The sequence below is a fragment of the Acanthaster planci genome, linkage group LG13 (assembly GCF_054643075.1).
Source record: "Acanthaster planci isolate LZ-2023a linkage group LG13, COTS_SCS, whole genome shotgun sequence".
NCBI classification, from domain to species: domain Eukaryota; kingdom Metazoa; phylum Echinodermata; class Asteroidea; order Valvatida; family Acanthasteridae; genus Acanthaster; species Acanthaster planci.
The window spans coordinates 278,343-305,739 of NC_141789.1; the positions used below are offsets into that span (position 1 = coordinate 278,343).

General features: G+C 40.7%; 4 protein-coding genes across 11 annotated transcripts; 2 read left to right on the top strand and 2 right to left on the bottom strand.

Moving 5' to 3' along the window:
• Window positions 1-20: 20 nt before the first annotated feature.
• Window positions 21-12,192, bottom strand: LOC147796900 (uncharacterized). 4 transcript variants are annotated; one of them, XM_087144615.1, is made up of 3 exons: window positions 12,095-12,192; window positions 6,732-7,637; window positions 21-1,333 (listed from the first exon to the last, which is right to left on the bottom strand). In XM_087144615.1, exons 2-3 carry the CDS (start codon window positions 7,522-7,524, stop codon window positions 777-779), a joined length of 1,350 nt encoding a protein of 449 aa, XP_087000741.1. In that variant the 5' UTR covers window positions 7,525-7,637; window positions 12,095-12,192; the 3' UTR covers window positions 21-776. The 4 variants fall into 4 exon arrangements, with proteins under 4 accessions (XP_087000741.1, XP_087000739.1, XP_087000740.1 ...); XM_087144613.1 differs by lacking the exon at window positions 12,095-12,192 and adding an exon at window positions 8,501-9,040; XM_087144614.1 differs by lacking the exon at window positions 12,095-12,192 and adding an exon at window positions 8,336-8,494.
• LOC110979917 (uncharacterized) lies at window positions 9,621-14,193 on the top strand. The gene is made up of 7 exons (XM_022236094.2): window positions 9,621-10,318; window positions 10,761-11,285; window positions 11,434-11,999; window positions 12,126-12,359; window positions 12,464-12,637; window positions 12,788-12,888; window positions 13,071-14,193. The coding sequence occupies exons 1-7, from the start codon at window positions 9,927-9,929 to the stop codon at window positions 13,767-13,769; spliced, it is 2,691 nt and encodes an 896-aa protein (XP_022091786.2). The 5' UTR covers window positions 9,621-9,926; the 3' UTR covers window positions 13,770-14,193.
• Window positions 10,883-18,456, top strand: LOC110979920 (uncharacterized). Of its 4 annotated transcripts, none has more exons than XM_087144616.1 (11): window positions 10,883-10,972; window positions 14,506-14,608; window positions 15,136-15,356; window positions 15,705-15,879; window positions 16,118-16,246; window positions 16,508-16,665; window positions 16,803-16,951; window positions 17,110-17,235; window positions 17,363-17,445; window positions 17,744-17,904; window positions 18,082-18,456. In XM_087144616.1, exons 3-11 carry the CDS (start codon window positions 15,176-15,178, stop codon window positions 18,216-18,218), a joined length of 1,299 nt encoding a protein of 432 aa, XP_087000742.1. In that variant the 5' UTR covers window positions 10,883-10,972; window positions 14,506-14,608; window positions 15,136-15,175; the 3' UTR covers window positions 18,219-18,456. The 4 variants fall into 4 exon arrangements, with proteins under 4 accessions (XP_087000742.1, XP_022091790.2, XP_087000743.1 ...); XM_022236098.2 differs by having other exon boundaries at window positions 17,110-17,199; XM_087144617.1 differs by having other exon boundaries at window positions 16,508-16,659.
• LOC110979918 (uncharacterized) lies at window positions 18,316-27,148 on the bottom strand. Of its 2 annotated transcripts, none has more exons than XM_022236097.2 (10): window positions 27,012-27,148; window positions 24,408-24,690; window positions 24,090-24,174; window positions 23,924-23,964; window positions 22,298-23,789; window positions 21,891-21,987; window positions 21,443-21,564; window positions 21,168-21,226; window positions 20,300-20,386; window positions 18,316-20,082 (listed from the first exon to the last, which is right to left on the bottom strand). In XM_022236097.2, exons 2-10 carry the CDS (start codon window positions 24,676-24,678, stop codon window positions 19,949-19,951), a joined length of 2,388 nt encoding a protein of 795 aa, XP_022091789.2. In that variant the 5' UTR covers window positions 24,679-24,690; window positions 27,012-27,148; the 3' UTR covers window positions 18,316-19,948. The 2 variants fall into 2 exon arrangements, with proteins under 2 accessions (XP_022091789.2, XP_022091788.2); XM_022236096.2 differs by having other exon boundaries at window positions 24,090-24,195.
• Window positions 27,149-27,397: the final 249 nt, after the last annotated feature.

Genomic DNA, 27,397 nt, shown 5'->3' on the forward strand with positions numbered 1-27,397 from the left:
TTTGCATAGCATGTTAGAAATTTGTTTTCAAAAATTCTCATTTAATTTCACAGTACATGTAAAACTGTCACTTTGACAGAGACCCAATCTCCATTATAGACAGCTGTGAAGGCAAGTAAACTATTTATTACGTACCTCTGCAAAACTAGCGTGCTGTCAACACTGAACCAATCTCTCAGTAAACACATTTTTCTAGCGTGACAACGTGTAAATCAACTGCAAAACTGCAGTGGACAATTATTATTTTTATTTTGATGATGTGGCGTCTTCGACATTGCGTGCATGAATTATAGGCCTAACAGTCATCAATTTTTTTATTGTCAAGGTAAACTTCTTAGTCTGAAGTCACTGTTCCATTCCGTCGCCTAAAGTAGCTCCCCTGCATGCTGGAACCATCCAAGAGTAAACTCTTGATCGTTCTCTTATTCATCAAATCGGCTGGGAATCGCGCCCACAAAATTATTTGATCACGACACTGTGTGTGTCAACAGGGAGGCAATCACAAATCGACTGATTGTCGCGATTATTATGAAATGACAGAATGCATGATTTCCACATCTTTAGAGCTGTCATTTAACCGATATCAGTGCGTCTCTTAACAATTTATAATCACTAAATTACAAAATCGTCGTTTCATTTGCTGCAAAATGCAGTTGTAGGCCTACATACAAAACAAGAAAATACCAACACGTGGTTTTTCAGCAAACAGAATGCGTCTTTACATCTGTTGACTGTTTTGCCTTAGGCATCAATTGCAAAATAATGGTCAATAAATGTCATATGATATCTGGTAATATTCTTTCAAGATTAGTCGGGGTCATCTCTGTTGGGTCTTGTAATCCTTTCAACCAATTTGACACACGTGTTTCAGCGGTCAGCGGTTCCTTCCTATATTCGGGTGTTGTTTCTCTCTTTGGAGTTTTGTTTTTGTGCTCTTCACAGTCATTATCGTCGTTCTTTTTGTTCGTCGCTTCGTCTGAGGAATCTGGACCGTTGTTTGCGAATCTCCGTGCGATTTCTTGCACTGCTTCGATGCTCAAAATACTTTCCCGTCTCTCTTGGATGTCGTACAAGTTACTAGGATGTCCCGTGTCATCATCAATTAAATGGTCAACAACGTGGTCTTCGTGAGGATAGTGAGGGGCATTGGGATAATCACTGGTACCCATGGGTACTGCAACCTGTTGGGATTTCTTGATAGAGTTTCGTTGTGCATGCTGGGAACCCGAATCGCGCCGTAATCTCCTCCTTGGGAGCACAGAATCGTCGTAATCGACACAGTCTTCCAAAGCCAGGTTAGCCTCATCGTTGTCCTGAACCTCACTGCGTTCTCCTATATACGAAACAAAAACATTATTAGTTAACTTGTTCACAATCCTAAAATCTCGACGTATGTTCTTGCACTCCCCCTTGGGTTTAGGGTTAACTTTAAATGTAAAGTGTTCCATCATTTATCAGGAAGCTAAACCGAGACAGCATTAGAGCAGACCACTTGGGATATGATCCCATATAGTTTGATCCGCCTCACCCGCCCCGCCCCAGGTCGCGTTGGAGTTGTCACATTAGGCAAAAGTCCGTAAATAAACACGGCATGCAGGTGCAGGCGTCCCATGAAACTCTGCGTTCCTTCCCTGGAACGCAAGGAGCATACATGTCACCGGCGATAAAGGGATGCTGTCCTTAACGCAAGGGTGTGAAAGGGGGGACATGAAATGAGATTTTTTTGCCAATTCGTCTATCCTTTATTGAAGAATCAACACTTTATTTCTCGTCACTTATGGACAGCAAAAGGTAGATATCTCACGAATTTTTTACTAGTTTGGTTGTAAATGCTATGTAAGACTCAAAACTAAGGTTACATCCCGTGCATATTAAGTATCGCTTAGTAATTGTCTCGCTCGGAGATGTTTTACGCAATACTTTCTATGTTCTCCCAGCCACTTGACGGTTTAGAGTGTTTTTCACAATCTTCTTGTGTTCCCTAAACGAAGTTACAGCTCAAGTAAGGTGTTTGTTTGCGCAAGATTACAGGATTTTAATGTTAATACATGTACCTCGTCGAGATGTGCGATGACGTAAAATATTGACATCTAAAATACAATGGGTCAAATCAAGTATTGTGTCGTGAATGTTTGAAGATATTTCAGGCTCTCTGAGTAGTAGCAATCTACTTTTTCTTTTTCTTTGTTCACCTGTTCACCCAATAAAGTCACATCGGTGCCATCGATATATCAAATATCTATTAATATACACATTAAGTTGAAATATCAATGATAGGTCAACTACGATCGGTAAGTTCTTTCCTGGACTTCGATTCCTTAATTTTGATTCTCGCGTGGTACTCTTCTGTTGAATTTGGCTTTAATGTCGACTATCAAAGCCAAACATACGTGACTATGAGAAAATTGGGTTAAACATGCATAGCTTTAGAAATTTAAGGGGACTGGATTAAATTTCGCGTAGCCTTGAGAGAGAAAAGAAAGCACCTCCATTCGTTAAACATAACTGATTGTGACAGTCCAGGGGCATGTGAATACAGGCATCAGAAATTCAATGTTCACTGATTCAACTGTTTGTAAAGGTTACAGGATGCATGACTTAGGTCAAGACAATATGACGTCAAACGGATCACATTATTATTCAAAAATACGACTTTACCAAAAAAAATCGTAGTACATGAAATATTGCAGTTGAAAGGGGAGCTTATAGGTTCAGACCAAGGTCAGTGTCAGACTATGAATGTCTGATGAAATAAAATATGCTGATAAAATATACAAAATGGTGGTCTAATGGCAGAAGATGACATCATTACACAGTCCGCAGCCTGACGGACTGGACATGCTCCAACTTGAAGGGTTTCCTCTTCAGTGAATGTCTCAAGTCGCAATCCTTCTTGCCCATCGTCATTCATCCTTTTCTTCTCTTCAGAGTAAGGTCGGCATGGCAGGGCCAAATGTTCAGAGTTTTGTCAGGGAAATGAGTTCATTCGGAAAAAATACCGTTTTTACGGTGCCAGCATGGCAGGTGTTACAACCTATCTCTTCTTTTTTTTCACCTGTTTTCATTATTTATACAGACACTTTGCATTTTCAGTTTAAGTTTTGAATAAAAATTGGTTATCTTCGTGAATTATAAAATTGATGACCCTTTTATATTCATGGATCTTGAGTACCGTAAAAGCCTCTCCTGGGAGTTGGCAGTGTATTTCGTGAGTTTGTGAATTGATACGCAACGCTTCATCTTCTTAACTTCGCTTTTAAACTTTGTTTGAACCAATCACTATGGTAACAAGCTTTTAAGCCTACCTGTGAACTCACATTGTCACGCCACCGAAAAAGTACATCGCTACCTTTAATCGCCGAGCAAGCATGTGATGCATCGTTGAGTAGAGTTTTGGGCAGAATGATTGATGGTATTAGGAGACCCAGGAGCAACGAACCAGTGCTCACCTCATGACCTCTGAATAATTTCTCCATTGAATTCATTTCATTCCTGCACGATTCTACCCGTGAACATTTAGGTGCGTACCAAACGCCATGCAAGATACCTCCCACGAGGCACTGATACGAAATTTCAGTAAAGGCTTTTCATGCAGGCAAGTCTGCTGGAGGTTTGTTTGCTTGTTCGTTTGTTTGCTATCATAGGCGCTCACGTTCCAAAACTATTGAAGTGACACATGTACGTTTGAGTGAAATTGTTTGCAACTTCTTCTTTGGTGGTAAAGTATGCACTGGCTTGTCTGGTCACAAACACGTACTTCACACCAGCAATTCATTTACGAGGACCTTTGACACAAATTTGAAAATTGAGTATATGCCATAAGAATGTACGCATCTATACTTCACACTAAATTCAGCCGAATTGGGCAAATTTTGTAGCGGGTATACAGAGATGAATTATGCTCAGAAAAATTAAGTCGTTCCTGTCCCCGTTTTTTCGCTCCTTTGTGTTGTTTAAGCCGTAGTTATGTGAACATAATCCACATAATGGTTGGTTTTTCATTGTACCAAGGTGATTGGCATGTTTATCGATCACCTTGCTACAATGAAAGATTAGGATTTACTAATACATGTACCTGGTCGAGTCATGTTACCGTACTTAGTGCGTTGTGAACCCATAAAATGATAAACTATCACAAAATGTTAACAGTTATGTGAAAGAATATGCATATAGGGTGAGTTAGTTCGATCCTGATCATAAAGGACATTAATGTGACAAGGCAGATCAGTCCGAAAAACCTAACATCATATTACTTTTAGTATGTAAAGCCAATCTCTAGCTGAGGTACATCCTGCAAGTATTCATATTTTTTCACAACATGATTACATGGCGACCTTTTTATCCGATTATGATTTTTAATTTGAGGAGCTGGAATCATTTTTCAGTACCAAGCGGAACTGTCATTATACTTTAGACTTACTGAAAGAAAACTGTATGCCACCATTTGTCCCGTATAGTCTATTTGAATTATCTCCTCTGTGACCATGTAGAGCATTGGAGACAGGTTAATCAAGTCCAGGATTTGCCACACTTCATACAATGGAGAGTGTGAAATGTCATATGCGTGAGCAAAGTCCGAATTTTGTGACAAGGCAAGGTAATAAAATGACAGGAGTTCGTCACACAGATACAATGTTCCAATGATTCTTCGTCAACTTAAGAAAAAGCTAAGCATCCGGAAACGTGGAGTGTATTCCACACACCAATGTTTCCTGAAACGTCGCGCGACCGACAAAAATATCGTGCTCAAATCCATGGGCAAGCGCGTAAGCAGTAGGACCTCTCCATGGCCTATTGCTATCTTCAAAAGTTCGGCAGACTCTTTATCAGAGCTCTGCTGTTGAAGTATGTTTATGTTACAAAAGGAATTCAACACAGGTTTGAAGCCCACTACTCTATCAGAAGCGTTGAAACGAACTGCTTCGTCTCGAGCGATTATAAATTTTGTCGAATTCATTAGACCTATTTTTCGATGCCACTCAATAATGGTTTGCTTGGCCGGACTTTGCGCGGTTGTTCACAAGTAGCTCTCCATCAACGACAACCAAACATGCCCTATACGAGACACTAACAACTTTTATAGATTCCGATATTGTTCAAAGAAATGTTTGAAAGACACCTTTTTTTTCAATCGCTGGTATATTTGTATTATTTCTGTGTTTCAGTTTGGAAGTGGTAAAAGAGGGACGTAGTTACGAAATTTGTTTGAGATTGCTCATTGAATACAGGATTTTTACTTGGGAAATTTCGTAGAAATTTGACTATCTGATCTGAAACTCAGTGGCGTATCCAGCAGGGGGGTTGGCCATCTGATCTGAAACTCAATGTCGAATCCAGGGGGGTGGCCATCTGATTTGAAACTCAGAGGCGTATCCAGCAGGGAGTGGCCATCTGATCATCTGCAACTCAGTGGCGTATCCAGCGGGGAGTGGCCATCTGATCATCTGCAACTCAGTGGCGTATCCAGCGGGGGGGGGGCAACTTGCCCCCCTCAGTTTTTTTATACAAATGATACATTTATAGGTGAGTACAGAGAAGAAAGTAATCGGTATATTTATTTATCAAATATTAGCTCCAAAACCCTAAGAAAACAACACCAACAATAAAAGCAAGGGCGTTGGGACCGTAAGGCTTTCGATTTTTTTCTCCCCCAACATCATGTTGAATGAGCCCGAAGCTGCATTAGCTTGTAAATTTGCCCGCCCCCCCCCACACCAAAAGATGGATACGCCGCAGCTGAAACTACATGTATAACAATAATGTTATTCGAAACCAATACCCATTGAAGTTTCTCCATACTTCCCCTAATGACATCGTATCGATCATTTCTCGATGGTACTCATGCACCAATGTTTTTACTGACATCGAATTATTGGCAAGTGGTTTGGATTAGTCTAGCCCACACCTGTCTTGATAGACGAAAATGTCCTTGATACATGTACCTACCTCTGACGTCACATACACAGTGGGAGACAAGACACCAGACAATGGGCTAAAAAGGTTAAACTGGTCTTAAAGGGTAACCTCCCGCTGATAATCATGTCTTTGACTACAGCTTAATGCTGTCAAAAGTCGTATAGTTAGGCTTCCTAGAATCAAGCTGCTGTATGGTTGAAGGTTTATCTTGTCATGGCTAAGGACATAATCCATATGCTTAGCTGTAAAGCTTGCATATAAATTAACAATCAGCCAAGGAAGCCAAATAGGACAGGCTGTCAAGTTGCAGTGATGATTTGGGGGGGGTAGTCGTGTGCAGAATCGTCGTTCAAACTAAAACTTTATCATAACATGAACAAAATCAATCACCTACACGCAATACTAGTGGAAATTCAAGCAACATTTTGAAAAGTTGTTTAATTAAGAATTCGTGCCTGTGATTTTAAATCATGTGTAGTGTTTTTCTTAAATCATTTTGTATTCAGTTGTGTATATGTTGCTTTCATTGCGATTAGTTGTTCATTTGTGCACGTTGACTTCTGTTTCAGAAAAAAATTGAATCATTTGTCTGTAATGTTCGTTCGTTGTTGGCCTGAATGTTACGATCACTCAACTTTAAAATCCCTTGCCAAAACAAAAATCTTCAAGGTTTTATTACAGTAATATCTCATGGAAATCGTCACAGAGAGTTTATTTTGTGTCGGTTATAGCATGACGTTGTTTAAATATTATCTTTCAGATTACATTAAACAGAATGTCTTTTGAGAATATCAAAAGGGAAGTACACAACGTACCTGATGATGTAGATATCTGGTGAGATTTCTTGGATTCTTGTAGCGATAAGGCATCATTGGCAGGAGTATCTGGTCGACTAAGAGCCAAAGGTCCGATTCCTCTCAACCCAACAGTCCTCCTGGTAACAAAGGGAGATCCTGGTGCTCGTGTAGATGCAGTGAGTATCTGAGATGGTTCATTATTGCTACTTGATACATATTGAAGCACATCACTGTACGATCCAAAGGAAAAGGGTCTGGGGCGGCGTTTCTGGTCTTGATCTGAGCATGGTGGTGAGGATGGTCTTGATGATGAGGATGAATCTTGTTCTCCAGAATTGCGTCTCACACCTCCACGGACACGTCTGACAACCATGGGGGATGCCTCCAGTGAGCGACTGATCCTGCTTGGTCCAGACCACGAGGAGTTTAATGCTGGAGGTTTGCTAAGAGTCCTTGGAGAATTAGTTTCCGAAGAGTTCTGCGAGCGTGGGCTTTGGTCTGGTGGATGAGGCACGGGACCAGCCGTGCTGCTCGCTGCTCCTAAACGCAGTCGTCCCAGACTGGAATTGTTCTTAACGAGTTCCGAGTCCGAACACTGCCTCACCATGTACTTCAAACGACGTCTCATGAGCGGACTGGACACGGAAGAAGCAGTGGGGGGATCGCTGTCTAATGCCCCACGGCAAACAGCCGGAATCGCGGTGGTGTCTGATGTTGTTTGATGGTTCCGTGCCAAGTCGTGTGGGATCCCGACAAGAGGGGGTAACTCGCCTGATGTTACGGGGTTACTTTTACTTTTACCAAGCCTCATCTTGCCGTTAGAATGAAGTGACGGTTGGGAGAAGGTTTCATGAGTCGAGAAAAGTTGCGAATGAGGATTGGCGTAATGGTACGATCCACAGATGATGTTGTCCCGATGGTTGTCTATCGGAGAAGTTGATGAAAAATCAGTCATTGTAAAGGCTACACAAGTGACAGTGGCTGACGCTGGCACCAGTCAAATTATCACTGCAGTTATCAGTCCAGTCATCAAAAAGAAAACTCGGTATTTAGCAAGTTCTTTTCTCTGTAGATTTTGCTTTAGATTTAGATCTACTCCCCCCAAATTAAAGCTGTTGTTGCCGCACCAGAATCGTAAAAGCACCTTATTGGTGTTTGCAGGGTGAGTGGCTACACCTCTAATGATGGCTATTGGCGATCAACAACAGACCACGAATAAACTGATTGCTACCGTAGTCTGGGACTTAGGTCTGGCCCTGTGCTCGCTTTGAAACCATCTCCATTCATGCTCTAATTGACTCTCCGAGTCTAGCGAAAAACAGTCTGAAGATGACACTGCGGGAAAGCATGGGCTGGTAAAATATGGGTTATTGTTCTGTTCTGTATAGACCGAATGGTTCTTTCAGCTTGTATCGCTTCGTTGATTCTTCACTTTTCGCAGTCACCCCACGCGGAGTGTTCCTCACAATTCTTTCGGCTCAGGCTCCACAATAGATCAATGGACCATGATAATCACTCCTCAGTTGTAATCATCGTAAGTTCGTTGAAGTGCTTTGCCTTGAAGTGCACCAGTTTGACGTAATTATAACCCATGGACAGGTCCACTCGTTCTTTTGGCTTACCAATCAGAAATCCATCAGAAGCGTACACGGCAACTTCACCACCAAGGCAAAACGCGAAGGTCCGCGTGTTTTCATCTCTAGCGAGACAGCTAAAAATTCACACATACACCATGCAGGTTTTACCCAGAAAGGTTATTAGAGTGATGTCAATGCAACTATACACACCGTCAAAATCCATAGTCTGCGTAACCTGATCGATAAGGTTGTCTATTTTCCCTGAGCCGACTCCCAGTGTTCAATGTGTGCCCATGATGGTACAGGGTCAAACTGTGACCCCCTAAACACCGGCTACAGAGGGGAGATTGATGTTTATCATTTTCCATTGGCCCTCACCACACAAGGCAGTGGGTTTACAATTCATATTCGGCATAAGTAGAGAGCTCTACAGTGTTGTCATGCCAACACACACGCCAGTATACTAGCGACCGATAGCTGTCATGGTGCAATTTTGGACGATGAGGGCGTTGTATGTTATATGCAGTGCCGGTCGATTCACTGAGATGACTAGTCTTTATACATCTCAAATTATTAGTACATGTTTGTACATGTATTTCAAACTGCAACCAAGTCAGCATAATAATATGCTTTTATCGAAAAAAATCGATGACTTAGAAAATAACCACATAGCGTGATCAAAAACATAAAAAGGTCAGTCCACAAACGTTCTAAGGATAGCCTCATTATATGGACATACTGGTGGGAAAATATTTGAAATTTACCGTGTCCCACAACCCATGGTGTATCTTCAATGTTTATCAAACTAACGAATTGCTCATGAACGAATATTCAACCAACAATTAAACAAAGTAACATACGCAAAGTAACAATAGGTCAGGATGGATTTATCGATTTTCGATGAGTTTAAAGTAACAAGTGCTCACAGCCCCCAAATACAAGGTGCGAAGCGCTTTATGTACGACAATGATGAAGTGCTGTGAAAATAGTCACACCAAACACTATTGCTTGTTAGATGTGGTATGGTTAGTGACAGTCTGATGTTCAGTGGGGAATACAGTGGGATGATGAATTCTCAGCAAAAAATAGTTTTCGGTCTTCCACTTTAACTCTGAGGAACAACACTTTTTATCGACAAATGAAAAACGTTATTGCACCTTCCAAAAACGACAAATGGCATACATGCCCGCTTTTTCTTTTCTACATCTTTGAAGACAGTTTATACCAAAGATTGTATAGCGCCGCGCGGCGCTATACAATCTTTGGTTTATACAACGTTCAGAAAAATTCAAAGAAAAATTAAAATAGGTCAAACGGCTAGACTGTTAACACTGTTCGCTTGTACGTCAACAGAAAACGCGGGTCATGTTCTTTTGTGCATGAACGCGCTCACTAACGCAAAGTTTGAGCGTGCGTGTGATACACGCTGCATACGCGCGCGTGTTAACAATACCACTGGACTTGAATTGATATCCGAGTACGCACTGCATTGTTCCATTGTTTACTTTCTGATATTATGATGCAATAATATCCGTTTGAACTGCATTCGTGACGCGAGAGAGGTTGTCGTTTTTCAAAAGTTGTGACACAGTTTTATTGCTTTAAGACTGCCCCAATCAGTTGACAAAGACAAAAAATGATTTCCCGGGACAACGTGACAGCGTCAACTTTCACATCAAACAGAAACGGCGAGTCTCCTAGAAGTATTATTACAACTGGTATTAACTCTACACCCTTTGCAATAAGCAATGATGCAGCACAACCATCTCCCCAGGGACACTCGACTGGATCTCTTAATGTCGGTAGCAAAGACTACAAGAAATCTGACGACCACTCAGAGGTGCAACGAGTTTTAGTGACCCAGAAGTCTGCAACATCATCTGCATCAAGAAATTCTAACAACTTGCCGACAGTTATTGTCGGTAAATCGAATACTGGTAGCATCGCCCCGATAAGTTCAGGTCAGGGCTTCTACTTCCTCCCTGCCGTCAAAACTGCAGCGTCGACCGCAGCGGTTTGTCTTAATAGGTAGGATGTCACTTTGGAATTCGTGTGCACAATATAGGCCTAGGCTGCGTTTGTTCCACACGGATCTTAATCGAGATCAGTGATCCGTCGTTGGTTTACAGACACCAAACGCGAATAATGGATGGTGCAAACCAGCGTAAGGATCACTGATCGCGATCCAGATCCGTATGAAACATGGAGCTTTTATAGAGCTCTATGGTGTGAGGCCCGTAGGTATAGCAAAGATTATTTACATTTTACTGAAGGCCAACTTCGTTACACCTTCAATAAATCTGCAAACTTATGTTAAACTTGTCATGTTCGACATTAAGTTAGGCTTCATCAACGTTATACAGTGTGTAGGCATGTACTGTCCAAATCGACTGGATCATTTAAAAACGACTACGTTAGCTCAATTTTTCTTCAAGATTTTGACAGCTTTTGTCTTTGATTTCATATTTAGGCCGACTACAGAAACTAACCCTCAATCTGGTACAGTGACAATGACGCCATCAGTAGCTACAACCACTCCCAGCATCACGTGTAAAATCGGAGATAAAGTTTACAGGTGCTTTGAGATAGAATCCAATGTCACAACTCCCAGCAATGGCAGTCTATTGTCAAAACAGGAACTTAGTGTGGCCTCCAGACCACCAACTTCTGAGGGTCGATCAGGTAAGATCTTCAAGCTATCAAATAATGAGGATAGATTCGCTATGGTCTCTAAGTTACCGACTACTGAGAAGAAATCCATTATCGTCTCTAAGCAAGCAACCACTGCTGAAGAGAGATCTGGTACACTTTTCAAGCTACCAACGACCGAGGATGGATCTAAAATGTCCATCAAGCAACCTGTTGGCAAGGAATCTGATAACATTATGGTCTCCAAGCTCTGTCATCCCGAAGAGCCATCCATAACAACCTCAGCCGAGTTTGTACATCAGCCTCGATCAACAACAGATCCAGTTATTAGTATTCCAAGTCCCAGGTTTGTTGATTTTATTTCATTTCATTTCGGTTACACTAACACCCCGTGCGTTGGCAAGTACTCTTCGGTTGTTCTAAGTCTTGTGTTTAAATGATGACTTTAAACAGACATACTTCTTTTAAACGAATCTACTTACAACATTTAACAGCCAGCAGGTGACAAGTCTGACAAACCAGCAAGCACTCCGTGCACCAGCGACCAATCGTCTAACATCCTCAGCTAACACCAGTCATGCACAACCAACTGAAAAAACTGACGAAGCACCAAAAGAATTGACATCAATTCCCTCTTCCTTAAATACTGAAACCACGGCAGACTGCTCTTCTGTCGCTGGTGATGCCGGCACGCCTGAGGTGGAAAAAAACTACACCGAGCTCACTCTATACAGGCCCAAGAACGTGAAACCTCCGAGACCTGTTGAAAAAGCGCATTCGAAGGCCATGCCTGTGTATGATGCCAAAATGAACGATGTAGTCCTGTCTCCTTTCGCCGGACCTTTGTTCCAAATCAATGAAAATTGCTCCAATGCCTTCGGAGATGGTTTCAAACTCGCTGTGGTTACAAACCGAGCCACGCCCATTGATTGCTCCCCGATTGCCGCCTTGACGCCCTCTACAAGCAAGCTCCATGCAACCACGCCTCCTAAAATCTGTAGTGATGACGTCGGAGTGGTAATCACTGATGTTGATACTATGCCTGCTCCCAACAGTGACAGTGAGTATGTGTGTGATTGTAGTCAAAAGTCAATTAAATCCTCCGTTGTCAGTTTTCCGTGCCAGTATGGACTGATATATATGAAAAAAGTATACCTGTCCATGGTTTGACTGGTTTTGTTTCCAGGTTTACCAAGGAAGCGTGCCCATCCAACCAATCACATTAAACGACCGATGAACGCCTTCATGGTGTGGGCTCGTATCCACAGAGCGCGCCTAGCTCATCAGTTCCCACATGCCAATAATGCTGACATTAGCATCCAGCTTGGCCAATCGTGGAACGCACTGACGCAAGAACAAAAACAACCATTCTACGATGAGGCCGAGAAACTGAGGAAACTGCATAGACAGGAACATCCGGGTACGTATGATGATGATGTCATAAATGAATCAAAAATAATCACTAACACAAAACGTTTGTTCGGTGAGAGTTTCACTTTCATGCGATTTTTTTTTCTTTTCAAGGTTGGGTATATAGCCCTCGCCCGCCAAAACGAAGACGTGATGGTTTTACCCTCGCTCCTTACAACACAAACCAAGCCTGTATTCTTCCAAAGTGTAAACTGAACCCAAATGCAACCTCGCACTTCACATTTGCGTCGCAGCCCGGATGTGCTGCACCAAAAAGCGAATCCAAAGGTAACGATTTTATTTATGTTCCCGTGTCAGTGTTTCTTGTGTATCTGATGTGGGTTTCAAAGCCGTCCTTGTTGTTGGGATCTGTTTTATTCTGCACGATAATCTGCTCAGAACTGTTTTTCTTTCTTTTTTTCCCTCGACAACTTGAAGGACTCCCAGCAAGGTCTGGAGCCCAACCGGCACCCAGCAATAATACAAATATTCGCTTGCCAGCTAAGGACACCAGAGATAAAACCGGCTTTACCAAACAGGTGTGTAGAAAGATTTGAAGGGACTTACGGGGGTAATTTCCACCTTTCTGCTCCTGAACAATTAATGTCAAAATAATGCATTGTAACCAATGATTTACCAATAATCTCTACGGCGATCTACTTGCTCACTTCATTACTTAGATGATGATAATATCAATGTTCTTTCTTGATCCTACTCACAGCATTACATAATAGAGCCCATTGGATCACCACGCCCCCCGGCAGCTATCCAAACATTGCAAGCATCTAGTCATCCAACAATTGGCGGTCAAGTAACAGTCGGTCAAAGCGCACGGTCAGCGGAAGCTCGCACGCACAAGACATACGCAGCCGATGGTAGTGCACTTCTGCATCTCGTTAGTGGTCAAGCTGGACATCATGTGTCTGGACAAGGTCAAGGCACAACAGCTGTCGTTTCTGCCGGAAATGTCCCCATTATGGTCAGTCCCAACGTGCAATTTGTTCGAGACACTATACAGAACATTACACCCTCTGTAGGGTATACAGCGCCCCCACAAGCAGGCCGTGTCCAGACAACAATTCATGACCCCGTAGCTATCATAGATTCGGATGGCGGATGTCTTGAGAGTGCATCAGCGAACGTGTCCTCACACGCAGGGTCAGATTCAGGATCATCCACGTTTCATCAAGATGATGATTTAGACGACGATGAGCGATCACTGAATCTACACATCCCTGAGGACCCGGGATCCACTGAGCGTCGAGCAGTTGATGTCCAGTTGTTTCAGCGATTCCTGTGTGACATCAACGCCTGTGCGAAGCAAGACAATAGGAAGACGCCCCCACCGGCCACTCACGGCGATGCTCCCGATGATAGCGGCACTGATGACAATGAGGAACTCATTGATGTTGTAACATAAATGGGTTTTTCTAATTTAGAATCCTGCTGAAAAAGTCACGATCACAAATGACAAAGGGTGTACATCGTTTGGCTGCATGCTGATTCTTGAAAGATTGTATTGTATTTGTTCTCTCATCTTCTCAGTAAACAAATTAGTTTTGAGAATCACATTTTACCTTGCATGTTTGTAATTTGTAATCTTATAAATTATTTTAATGTGTAAATATGATTTACTGTGAATTCTGTACAGTTTTAGTCTCAGTAAATTGCAAATCCATACATTTATTAAATCAGATTTTACTATTTACTACTTCTTTGTTGTTGATACGTTTTATTTCTTTGATTGCTAGTGATTATTTTTGTAAATTTACGCGGAAAATAAAATATGTTCTGAACTAATAAACTGGTTTTATTTACACGAAATAAAGTCTCCCTGATGAAAATTCACCCTCCAAACTGTTTGTTATTCATCTTCATCCTTCGTTTGTATTTGACACATTCACAAAATATTTGCTTGTGTCAGATGTACATCATTCTGCCCACCCCATTGTCCTTCATCTCTTACCAAAGCGACAGAACTATAAGAGCTTGCTATTTCGAGCTCATTCATGGCTTTCCAGACCCTGCACGAGTCTTGTTTCTCCTTCGTCTACTAAATGAACTGAGATTCCAAGGCGCGAATTTCAACAATGATTATTTAAATAAGGATTCTGGGTTCTTACAATTCGACTGAATAGCTCTGTCTGCTCACGCAGATTTTTGTCATTTGACAACGAGCTGCACGAACTTCTGCACACACAGAGACTTCATACCTAGACGAGTAATTGGGACGACATCGAGTATTTCTTCCCTCAGAAGGTAATATGAAACATTCATTTTAACAATTCAGAACATCACTTATGTTTGGAAAAGACTAAAGGCCTCGATGCGGTCTTCGTAAGCCTTAAGTATAAAACAGGAACCCAATATCAATTCAATCTATGACGTCGATGTTTCAATAAGAAAGACGCAAATTTACACCGATCAGGCAGTCTGGTGTTGGGTATACAAAACCCCATAGGTAAGACCCAAAACAGCGGCGGAACCAATTTCTGGGTAGGCGGGGTAAAATATGATCTTTTCTCAAAAAAACGAAGCTCCAATTTTTTAAATTCGTTTGAAGAGATCTCCCCAGGAAAGGTGGTATAGTATCATTTCGAAGGTGTTAGTGTTTTGCAACATGTCCAGGGGACTCCCCCCTCCCCGATACGCCACTGGTCTGAAATGGAGGGATACCCCGTGCCGTTTCGGGCAGTCTCAAGTCACACAATAATTATGAACAGGTTTATTTTTGAAGTACAAAATGTCTGTTTTAAAACAATGTATCTGTAAAATTAAACCATTAGGTAAATTGGCAACGCTTCATCAGAAACACATAGGAAGACGATGGAAGGACAAACAACTCCCATCAGACAAAGCCAAGCTACGCCCTCCACTCTGTTCCCAAGCCAGTCATCGGATACCATTCTGTCATCTGGTGTCAACAAACCAATGAGTGCACTCCTTGCCGATATAACTTCACTGATGCTCCTATCAGCATCCGCAGACCAAAACAATGAATATGATGGTATGCAATTCTCATGACTCAAGTTCAAAACTGTAAACTCATGACCAAACACAATTCCCCAGATCAAGGCTTAGTATAGGAAAACGAGTATAAAGTGATTTACAAGGGTGAAAAAGACGAGTAAAATGTGGTTTAAATTTATTAAAAAGTTACATAATTGGGCCCTAAGTAAAAATCTTTGTAAATGGACAATGATCAAATAGTGCGATGCAATGTATTCAACACGACGATATTAAATCGTCAATGACGAGATAAGGCCTTATAGAAAAGGATACGGTGATCTTCGTTGGCAACTTATCTCTTGAAATACTGGTGTTGTACTTCATCTTGTTATTTATTTCTTTTCAGTTTCCGGTTCACCACCATCCTTCCTTGTAGATCTTGAGAAAACCGTCGTTGACCGCTTGAAGCACGCTGACGAATACGCTGACATTGGTCAAGATTTAGGCACGAATGCTGCACATAATATGCCGATTTATAGACCAATGGAAGGCAAACCAACAATGGCATCTGACACTAAAAGGTAAAAATACCAAGAGTAGTCTAAATTTAGTATTAAGTTTTTCCAACATTTCGATTTCACTATCAATGAAGAATGATTTGTCTCTTTCGTTTAAGTTGATTTTCCTTTTCATTAAAATTGACCTTATCCCTGTACTATCCAATTGGCACCCTTTAATCCTTCCTGTTGATAAATCTTTCAAATTACCAATTTTAAAAGTATGCCTAACATGTAGTAACATACATTTATGGATGTCTAGATCTATGGAGCATTTGATGCTTGCAATGGCAGCCAAACCAAGACCCGACCTGGTCAGTCTGCAGAGCGCTGCTGATTGTTCCATCACTGATCGTCCACTCTGTATGACATTCGACAGCGGAATATCGAGGTATAAGTAGAAACATTTATTGTCATTTGTCTGGCAGTCGATTCTCTCCTTACTCTTCTATGCAACGTTCTGTATCATTTTCAACTTTTTAAATTGCAAAGATTCGTTTAATTTGACTCACCAGTATGTGATCTTCTTATCGCACGTTAATGACGTAAACAACATTCTACCCGCACATGCTAACCCTTGTCTCCTATTTTATTACCAAAACACAAATTCTGTACTAATTATGAATTCATATCTTAATTTTCCATTTTACAGCCCAGCATCTGCCCTTTTACCCGGAAATGTTGAGACTGAACGGTCTCTGAAGGTGGACGATTCTACTGTTAGTAAGCAATTGCATCAGCGTCTACAGCGTCTTAAGACGTTTGTGGAGCAAAGACTACAAGATTCAAGTCATCCAAGGGAAAGTAAATGTAAAGTAGAAAACTCCTCCAAGAACAAGCTGGATACTCTTAAGTCTTACTGGTTTTCCACATTACCGAACTTTGAGGCAAATATGAACGCACTGATAAACACACACACATCCGATGTTCTATTAACTGAATCGCAGGTGCAACATTGTCGAAAGAGATCAGAGACCGTCTGTGCACACTTGCAAAATCTAGCCTTACTTCTAGCCGTTCTGAGAGCCCATCTGCACCTGAGCTATTCATGGAAAAAGCACTGTCCAGCAGCCTACTCATATTTGAAAATACCAAGGTAAGGTAGTTCTAAAAGAATACTTTTCCTCAAGCAGTGCTCTCCAAAAATAAAGAGAAAAAATTAGGACAATTACATCCAAGAAAGTACCGTCGTAAAATCAAGATTTTGGGTGAAGGCACAATGATTTATCATTTGAAATATTATCTCTCCTGTAGCTATCAGCCGAGGTTGCCTATTTACAGAAGAAAGTTGAAATCCTTGAAGACATTGCTGCGACTAGAGGCTTTAATCCTGAAGCCTGTAAGGTACTGGCCATCAACAGAAAATATTTCCAAGAACAGGTGAAATTGATTCATGTTTCAAACATAGACTTTCTATGCCCCGTACTAAACAATTCTTCAGCAGCTTTTTTTAATATGCCGCTGTTTCCAACTTGCTATATGTGGCATTTGTATCATTGTTTCTCAGCCTACTATGGAGACAATCAGCATTGGATCTCAGACAGATGAACAAATAAAACAGCATTCAACATTTGACGAATCAGACTTTGGGTAAGTAGTCCAGATAAAACCTGCAAGGTATCGTAATTATTTTTTCATAAGTCTCACTTTTGTAAACAACAGTAAATCCCCTCAAACTCTGAAATTAGAGCAGTCATTGAAGCAAAACTAACCAGACATTGAACCTTACAATATCATTTTACTAAAGCTCCGAATAGAATAGCGCTTAGCTTTCTCAAGAATGTATGAAGCCTTTGTGGCCTACATCATCTTAAATACAAGAATGGTCATAAATAATTATCTGTAGTCAATCTAACCAAATATTACCGGTTTCCTGTTTCATTATCAGCATATCAGACTTTTCTCTGACATCACCGGAGACCAACTGTCTGATGAGCACAGCTTTCTGCAAGGATGGCGAGTTCCCACAACCCTCTGGGATGTCAACACCAGGAACAGCTTCAAACAAACGACAACGACGCAAAATTGAGGTCCCAACGCAACTCAAAGGTAAGTGACCATTATGTTTACACAGTGCGATGCTAACGAATCGTTTAAATCTCTGCAATCCAAAATTGGAATACAGTTCCCCTTGAGCAGAAAGAACTCTACATCTAATTGACAAAATTATGGCAAATTGATTAGCCTTTCGGGGACCGATGATTGCATTTTTCCTTAATCTTCTAGTGACACCATCAACATCTTACCTAAGCATCGATCCATGGGCTGATGTCGATGATAAACAGCAGAATGGATCCTACACAGGCTGCTGGAGAGGGTTGTGCGCTTGCTTCTACAACAGTCCACAGGCCAGACATAACTGAGACTTGTCAATCACCTTCAACTGCGTGTGAAGTAGTCTCAAATTAACAGTTTGGTCAAACTCTGTACAAATTAGTACGCTTATTACACAAATAACTCTTTTGGGTTAACAACTTATTTATTTGCGACAAAGCAAAACTATAAAACAAAGTCCATACATGTGAAGTGTACATTGTTCTGCCACCTCAATGTGCCAGTTTATTTCATAAACAATATTGTTATGTATAAACTAGAAGTGAACATGTAATGTAACTTCAAGTAAGATTCGCATATACATAAATCATAATATTGGAAAAGCCGGTTGCCAACTTGGTAAGTGTTGTTTACACAAGATATAACTTTCCTTATTTTTTTTCCTCATCTGGGTACTAAAAAAATGCTCCCTCTTTAGTTGGACTACGCAGACAAGCATAACACATGCACGTAAACGCATATATACCATTTATAACTGATTTCATCAGTGCAAAGAAAAAAACAACAGGAAACAGTGGGTTACATGTGGATTATATCCAAGAAACTTGTCAAATTATTTGTGCTGATGACCTTCTGAAAGAAAACAAACTACCTCGATATATCTGTCGTTCTCCACGTATTACGCCTAATGAATAGACATGTAATTTACTTTGCATAAGTCATTTAATTTAGAAGGCAAAAATGAGAAATTTCATTATTAAATCACTCGTTCATCATCATTTTAATTTTGAAAGGTAACTAATTTATTTCTAAGGCTTGTGCCCAACAAACCAACGTTAAAATACTGAGAGCTTGTTCATTAAACAAAGTTTCATTCTGTTACTTGTACACCTTGTCAGTTGATCGAATCTGCACCAATAAACATTTTCTTGAGAAGCAAGTGTAAGTTTCTTTAGCTGTGCACTTCTGCAATCAATTTTATGGATTATTAAATTAATACAAATTACAATGTATACAAGGCAAGCAAATACACTGATATCATAAACTACCAACTGTACCCTGTGAAAAACCAAACTGAAAAAGAAACATTATCACGAGATTTCCAAAAGAAAAGAACCCCCACCCACTCTCTCCAAAAAACCCAAGAACCCACTAAACAAAATCTGCTTGCAAAAGTGGCCCCCATAGATTTCCAGCATTTCAAAATACAATATATATGATTTACATTTGAGGAAACATAACATTGTAGTCATTATTTCTATTTCCCATAAAGCAATTCTGAAAACAAATTAACTTGATTCTCACAAAAGGAGTTAGTTTTTGTTCCTTTCCAAACTCGGCATAGAAATAAGACTCTCTCCACTCAAACTTGTACTGTGCAGCTTATAAATACATAAAGGAATTGATAAAAAGATGGAAATCAAGTTACTAGAGCCACTCTTTGTGAAAATAGGTAATTTTGGCTGTTTATGCCTTGTCAAAAAAATCAGTTTGTAGTTGAATTTTGATTACTTGCTTCCAAACAGTTCAGTATTAAGATCGGATAAATTCTAAAAGAAACAGCTCTAGAAAGTAACAAACATGTTTCTCCAACATAACTCATCATCTGGAGTTGAATTTCATTCCATTAATAAAGTAACATTTCTTAACTGTAAATTCACAATTTCCTATAACGATTTCAACTCCCCCCACCAAATATCTAATTTCCTGAACATTTGAGGAGACTATCACTATCAGTGAGTAGTATTCTCAAAATAGATTTTATTGGCTCCTAGCCACGCCCCCTTACCACACCCTTCAAGTAACATCTTGCAATCCGTCACCTTTTACTCTTCTTCATAGCTTCTCGCAGAAGGCGATCAAATTCTGTTTCCATTTTATCTTCACTTTGATTGGTAGATGGATTCTTCTTGTAACCAAACTCGAGTGCCATCTCTTCCTGTCCCATTGAATCTGTAAGTAGGACAAATACAACGGGACAATCAACATCACTTACTTAGGAAAAGAGTATGCATTATGCATCAGGTATTGTCTAATCTGAATTCGAATAAAAAGTGTAAACAAAAACATTACATCCTGGGTGATTGGGAAATTTGGCTGTTGGTGCAGGATATTAATCTGATGAAATTCAGCAACTGTACAACCACTTTCAATGTCTGTGTTGACTTACCAAGGTCTTCATAATCTGCCTTACAGAATTGCCGACGACCACCAAAGCAGATGTCATACTCTGGTTCATTATAATCTTTGTTTGCCCCTTCAAAGCAGAAAGAATGATAAAGAAGTGTTTTTGAACAATCAATGCAATTCATATGTAAAAAGGCGGAGAGCTTGTATCTGCTGGAATTGTATATTTAACCACTTGCTGCCAGGGCACCTGTTTTGGAGCACATAGGCTTTATACACGAAGCCGGGGAGCCCAAAACCAGGACAAAAGAGCTGCGCCTTGTAACAAAAGAACGTGATCGGCACAAAAGACTGAGCTCTGGGCATTACCGACATTTTTTCATTCTCAATAGTGGAGATAATCCAGCCTTGTTTTGAAACAGTATACCACAGTTTTGGGCATTTAGTGCGAGCGGATTACCACCCGAGGACAAAAGCGCTCCACCACCACAGTGATGAGCCACACAGCACCGCTGCATGCTAATCTGGCCCCTATTGAAAAGAGGTCAGCAGCGCACTGTGCCAGGTTCGTGAACAAACAAAAGTTACATAACACTGCACAATCTGGGCTCTTTGTACAAGGCTGCAGGCCTGGCTGAAATACTCAGGCATCAATAGATTTTTGTCTGTCAGGCTACAGTGGTGACCAAACAGTAATTCATGTGGGTGTAAACGTCAGTTAATTGAAATGATGTATTTTTGAAGATTTTTAAAAACTGAAAATTTCGAAATTTGCCCGTATGTGTCCACTGCATTTTTGAAACCACCCAGCAGCATGTGGTTAACAAAACAGCTACAAAATTATGAGAGAGAACTATATCAGATGTCGACTACAGCGGTCATCGTGGCTACATAATATTTCACACCCTTACCTTCAACAGCTGCATAGGCATCACACTTGTACACGTAAGTCACAAAGGCATAATTATCCCTGTGGAAACAAATGGATACTGCCATGAATATTAGTATTTGAATGTTTAAAACAGGTATATGATGTCGTCATACCATACATATTTTGGTGAACTGTTGAAATGTTTTCTTCTGTCTAACAAAAGTTGATGTGTTTAATCATTTAAATTTAAAAATCAGGACACAGCATTGATGCATTTACATGTTTTACAACAAACAACTAGCCTGCAGTACTAACCCAACATCTCTGAAATGCAGCGTTATCCGCTCAATTTCACCAAATTTTCCAAACCTCTTCCTCAGTGTGTTGCGAGTGGTCCCATAAGGAATGCGTCCAATATAAACAACTCGGCGATCAGCCTAATACAGGAGAATTAATGAAATGATTGAGGGCCCTTTAAAAACAATACAGAACATGTATTGAAATTCAACTGCGCAGGAATCATTGTGATCCAACAGGTGGCAATTATTTGATCCTTGTGATCCAAGTTGAGAACAACCAACTTCTCCTAGCCACTGGTTTTGTGTCTGTTGGCTTCTAGTGTCACTGCATATCCCCATTTGAAACTTCCCCTTCCCTTTCATCCAGCACCGGATCAAACCTCTGAATTGTTCTGGCCAATGCCTTCATCTTACATCCCTCATCCCTCAATCCTAGCCATTATTAAAGTAAGTCCTCATCTTACCCACTGTTCTTGCTGTTCTTTCATCCTCTCTTCCCTTTTTCTTTTTTCACTGCGCTCAATGCTGACACTTCGCATTCTTCTCCGGCTACGAGATCGGCTGTGTGACGGGAATGCAATTCAAGAATTTCCTAACATAGAGACTCGTATTTGTCAAACTATCAGGTAAATCCTAAATGACGTCCAGTTATCCCAGGTATGAGTCATCTAAGACCAGATGGAAAAATACCCACCTTTCCCTGGTAGGCCAATCGAGATCATAATTTATATGACATATTTGATCACCTTTACACAGTAATTGCTGACAAATACAGTGTGGGTCACATGATACACAAGAGATTAATGTGATCTTAAAGTAAAAAAAAATGATGTAAATCAAAATGATAACGTCGAGATTTGAAGAACCTTACCTATGACGTCGTCGGTGACTGCGGCTAGAACTTCTCCATCGTCTATCCGACTCGCAAGAATGTGATCTCACAGAATCATATGACCCTGACCTTGACCTCCTCCTAGACATTGAGGATGATGTTGATCGTGACCTGGGTCGCCAATGCCTGGATCTTGAGTGTGACCTTGAACGGGATCTTGAGGATGATGAGGATCGTGAAGCTGAAGAGTAGGTTGAGTATCTCCGACGTCGATGACGTTTGAATGAACGTGAACAAGAACGTGATCGGGATCGCGAGGATGAGGATGACAAAGTGTAAGAATGTCTTGAATCTCTTCGACGTCTTGTCCTCGAGAAAGATGAGCATGATGAGTATGATGAAAGGGAACGACCCCTTGATGAAGATCTTGAACTTGATCTTGAAAGAGAAGACCGGGCAGAATGTGAGCGGCAACGAGAATGTCGTTCCGAGTAACTAGTCTTCCTGTACTCATAACCATTTGATATCCCTTCTTGCTCATTGGCAGGACTGTGAGAGTCCTCACCACATTGTCGGTTTTCTTTAACATCTCCATTGTTTCCTCCACTGGATTCAATTACTTGAACAGTAACAGCATTCACAGTTTTCTCTCTGTTCACATCTTTTTCTGTGTCATCCACACTGTTAGCAATCTTTCTTTCATTTCTTCCTCGATGTCTCCCATGATGCCGTGACCTGTGTCGATGGCGTCTGTGTTCCTTCAAATTATCCTCTGTTTGCTTTAATTTCTCCGTTTCGTCCTTTTCTTTCAGTTGAGTCATTTCCTCTTCTTTCTTTCTTGCTTCCTCCTCCTCAACCTTGCTAATCTCCTGATACATGTGCTTCCCCAAAAAGTAATCAGGAATCTTGTCAAAGAACGCAGGCTTTGTATCATTGCCTTGACAGTTTTGTTCTTCCATGGAATTATCATCCACAATATCTGTCTTCTTTTCCTCTGACAACTTTCCTGTTTGGCAAGTTTTTGCAGGTACAGTTAACTCAGATAATGGCTGGATGTACTCAGGTAATTTATTCATCAGATGCACTGGCTCTACGACTCCATCATTTGACTTGTCAGAACGCCTCCCTCCAGAAGCTCTTCCCACCTTCTTCCCTTTCTTCCTGATTTTATATTTTTGTTTATAAACAGCTTTCCTCTCTTCAACTGATAAGTTACTAGAGTCATTGAGGGGGCTTGATGATACTGAGTTGGATGGGTTCACATTCTGCCCATTACTAATGCTGCAGTAATCATGGTCCATGACTAGATAATCAAAGCCTTGATCAGCACTGCAGATGACCGATAATCCTTCATGCTGGACTGTACCTGGACTAGAGGTTCTGCTACTGGGTAGACTAACACAATCTCGTTCTGTTGTCAATAGATTGGTGTCCTTAGCTCGGAGACGTTTGCTTGGCATGGCTAAAGGCTCTAGGAGGATAGTAGATTTCCGCTTGACTGGAGATATCTTCTTGGCAAGGTTCCTTGGATCTGATGAAGTGAACAAATTACACAAACTTTTACTTAAATACTCTTCAAAATAAATGCTAACAATTGCATTAGAAATTCAGTTTTCTAATTGTCTGTTTTACAGAAAAACAACAGATCAATGAAATCAAACTCACCTTGAAGTCTACTTGACTTTGACTTGATTTGGGAATTCTCCCTGAAGAAACAATAAAATTTCATAACCTTAAACCTGAGGGCAAAATGTTTTGACAGTATATGTACATTGAGAACAAATGGCTTTTAGCAAAGTTTAAACATGATCTAATAACAGCTATAGCATACCCTCCCTCCGCAGAGTTAGTCAAGACTGTAGCCTCTGTCTGCTCAAATTTCTGTAACAGACTGCCGAGGTCATTGGCTTCAATACCTGGAAAAATAAAAGAGTACCCTTTGATTTAATGCAAACAAGTACATAGATTTATGTACTTGTTCTCATAAACTGAACTTTGAAAGTCAAAACATTCTTTCTCAAGTATTTTATTCTGTTTTTCCATCTAACACATTGTCACCTACTATCTAATTATGCTGCTCACATATATAGCTTCAGGCTTTTTACCACTTCTGTAACTTGGTAGTGTAATGATACTCGACATCACTCACCAATATCCAACATATCTTCTTCACATTTCTGTTCCTCCTCCATCAATAAGAATCTTTCCTCAGTCTCAAGTTTGTCACGACTTGTAAGATGCTCAATGGTTAAGTTAAAATCTTCCATGTCCAATGCTTTCCTTGGTGGAACTTGCGCAGGCTCATCCATGAGAGCAATGTGCTGCTCCAACTCATACTCCCTCCTCTGGTGACTAGGCTCACGAGGAGGGAATAGTATTTGATAGTGGAGAGATGACAAGTCTTCAGGTTCCTCTTCCATGATATATTTGTTCTACAAAAAAGGCAGTAAATGGGTCACTGAAAATATTAGGCCTGGCTGAATGAATTCCCATTTAGTGCTGTCTCTTGACATAAGTTGAAACTAAAGGTGACGTGGTGGTCGTTCCAGCAAATCACAACTAAATACAATTTTCAAATTTACTGAATTATTTAAAATCTCTCAAAACGCCCCTTCTTGTCTGGGTTACCCCATCCAGGATATGGGGACTGTTGAGGTAAGTTTTGTGTTTTGTGAGTATGAGAAATCATGTTTCAGTAACTGTGTAACATGCAGTGTTCAAAAAACATAAAAAAGGAATTAGTTTCTCAACATTCACAGAAGCACGCCACATGTAAATCAGCAGTCAATTTTGCCCGGATATGAAACAGCCGTTAGTATTTCAAAGATTGCTACCCATCAACACAGGTGCTTTCACAGAGCTGCCTTGAGTTAGACTTAAGGGAGTCTGGGTTGTGACTGCATTTGCTTACAATTTGATCAACCAGACAGGCACTTTCTCAGTGCACCCACTGCTTTGTATGTAAAGGAATCAGGTTCACATGCTTGTCAAAATTAGGCAGTTGTGTAAATTCATGTACTACACACTTTTTTGGTGGCAAGTAAGTTCTCCCTAAATTGTGCGGAAAGGGAAATTCCCTGCGAGTAGCAACATGCATCTGCAGATGAGACAATCTGACTTAAAATAGTCCATCCTTGAAATAGTTGTTCGCGGTACCCGCTGCTACATCTGATTTGAACCAGCCACCTGACACCAGCAAGCTCTGTGGTCAAGTGGTTAAGACATCTGCACTAGTACGCAGGAGGTCGTGGGTTTGAGCCCCACCCAAGTCCGTTTTTTTTCTTTCACAAGCCTTCGGGGGCATACACTGAGTATACAGTGTTAATATACATGTCGGACAGGGCAAAAAAAAATCAAAAATTAATTTACATCTTCCTGGCACAAATCCATCCTTGAAAAAGTCTGACACTAGTCGAGTAACTACATGTCCATGTACGTACATGATGTAGCACTCTATTTAAAATATGGTCAGGTGATGTCCAAATATCAAAAGAGATGACTGGTAGAGTCCTAGTTTAACTTGGACTGGTCTGATGCTTAAGTATTTGTAGGGAGCTCACTGGTGAAATTTCGGCTCATAAATGTAGCAGATGTCAGTGGGTGTGAGAAGGTAAAAAGTCACATGTTTCTTATATCCCATGTCATGTTATCCCCAGAACTGTGGGGTCCAATGTCCGCTCTGATCGGTTCGCGGAGCAGACGTCAGACCCCACAGTTCTGGGGATCATGTATGTCAGAGCCCAGAATCAACAAAAGAGTATAAAAAGGGCCCTGTTTAAAGTCTAGATGGAGTTTCAATAGGAAAAAAAACTGTTTTAACCTCGTATCTCTTGACCTTCAACTTTGACAGACACTGTTACTTTCTTGTACTTGTGAAACCATGGAGGAACATGGCAAAAAATAATGGAAGTGTTAATGAATATGGATTGAGTAATTGGTTCCTTAAGGCAAGTTAAGCATGTAAAGCTGTTATTGGTTAGTTTGAGAAAGTCATGAAAGTGGACTTTGTTTCCTTATAAGTTATAATAGGAATAGGGTGCTAAAGGTAATGAACACCACAGGTCAATGTACAATCATGGAGCTATTAAAAAGCTCCATCGTACAGTACAATCAAACTTTACTAAGCATGCTTTGGTCGGTCTACACACGTTACCAGATATATTATATATACAATCATATGTACGAAGCCAAACCACGGTGGTGGTGTTTGTATTGCGCATGTCCAATGTGTATTAGACTCGCGTTGCAGCCGTTCATCGGTCAGGGTCATTTTCGGTATATCAACAGTAAAAACACTGCCAACTTGTATGAATTGCTGTAGTCAAGAGGTTACAGCATAATGGTTTGTGATGAATGGGGTGTGGGTTCGAATCTTGGGCGACATTGTGGACAGGGAGTCTTTTTTTAAGGAAAATGAAGCCCGAATGTTATACTAGGAGCCTAATTTCACACGAGAAGTTTTTATGGTTGGTTGAGCATCATAGATGTCATGCATTGTGCATGGTTGTGAACCGTGGTTTGGCTTCATACGTGTGATTAATACAGCTCCACATCAGGCCTACAAGGCTACATATTTCTTTTTCATTAGGCCTACCCTGTGGCCTACATCATACATGTACATGTTGTAAGCCCCCAGACCTACTTCCATGACTCCTTTTCTAGCATGTCAAATGAAAACGACTTTTGCATAAACTGACAAATGAACATATAAATGGTTTGAAATAATTTCATACAAATGAAAGGTTTTACTTACCGCTTTTAACAGCAAAACGTAACAAAAGTTTTAAGCGCAATGGGCGAAACCTGACGCTGCCTCGGCACATGCACAACATGTGTTCATCATGCATCGGGTACATTTTTTATCCATGTGGACGAGTACGTAGGACGTACGTACGTGTGCAGGCGGTAACCTGACAGACTGGTAAACGGTTCCGAGAAAATGCACTGATGTATAATAAACAGACGAGTGGCGGGAACCACGCACATTCCAATACGTCCCAAGTCTGGTGCCATCAACCGCAAGTACGTTAAATTCAGAACTCAAGTCTGGGTATGCGAACCTTCCCCGAACTTTAAACTGGTAACCTACCCAATATGTTTCATCAGCCAAACATCGCGCACCAGCGAAATTTAATTCGA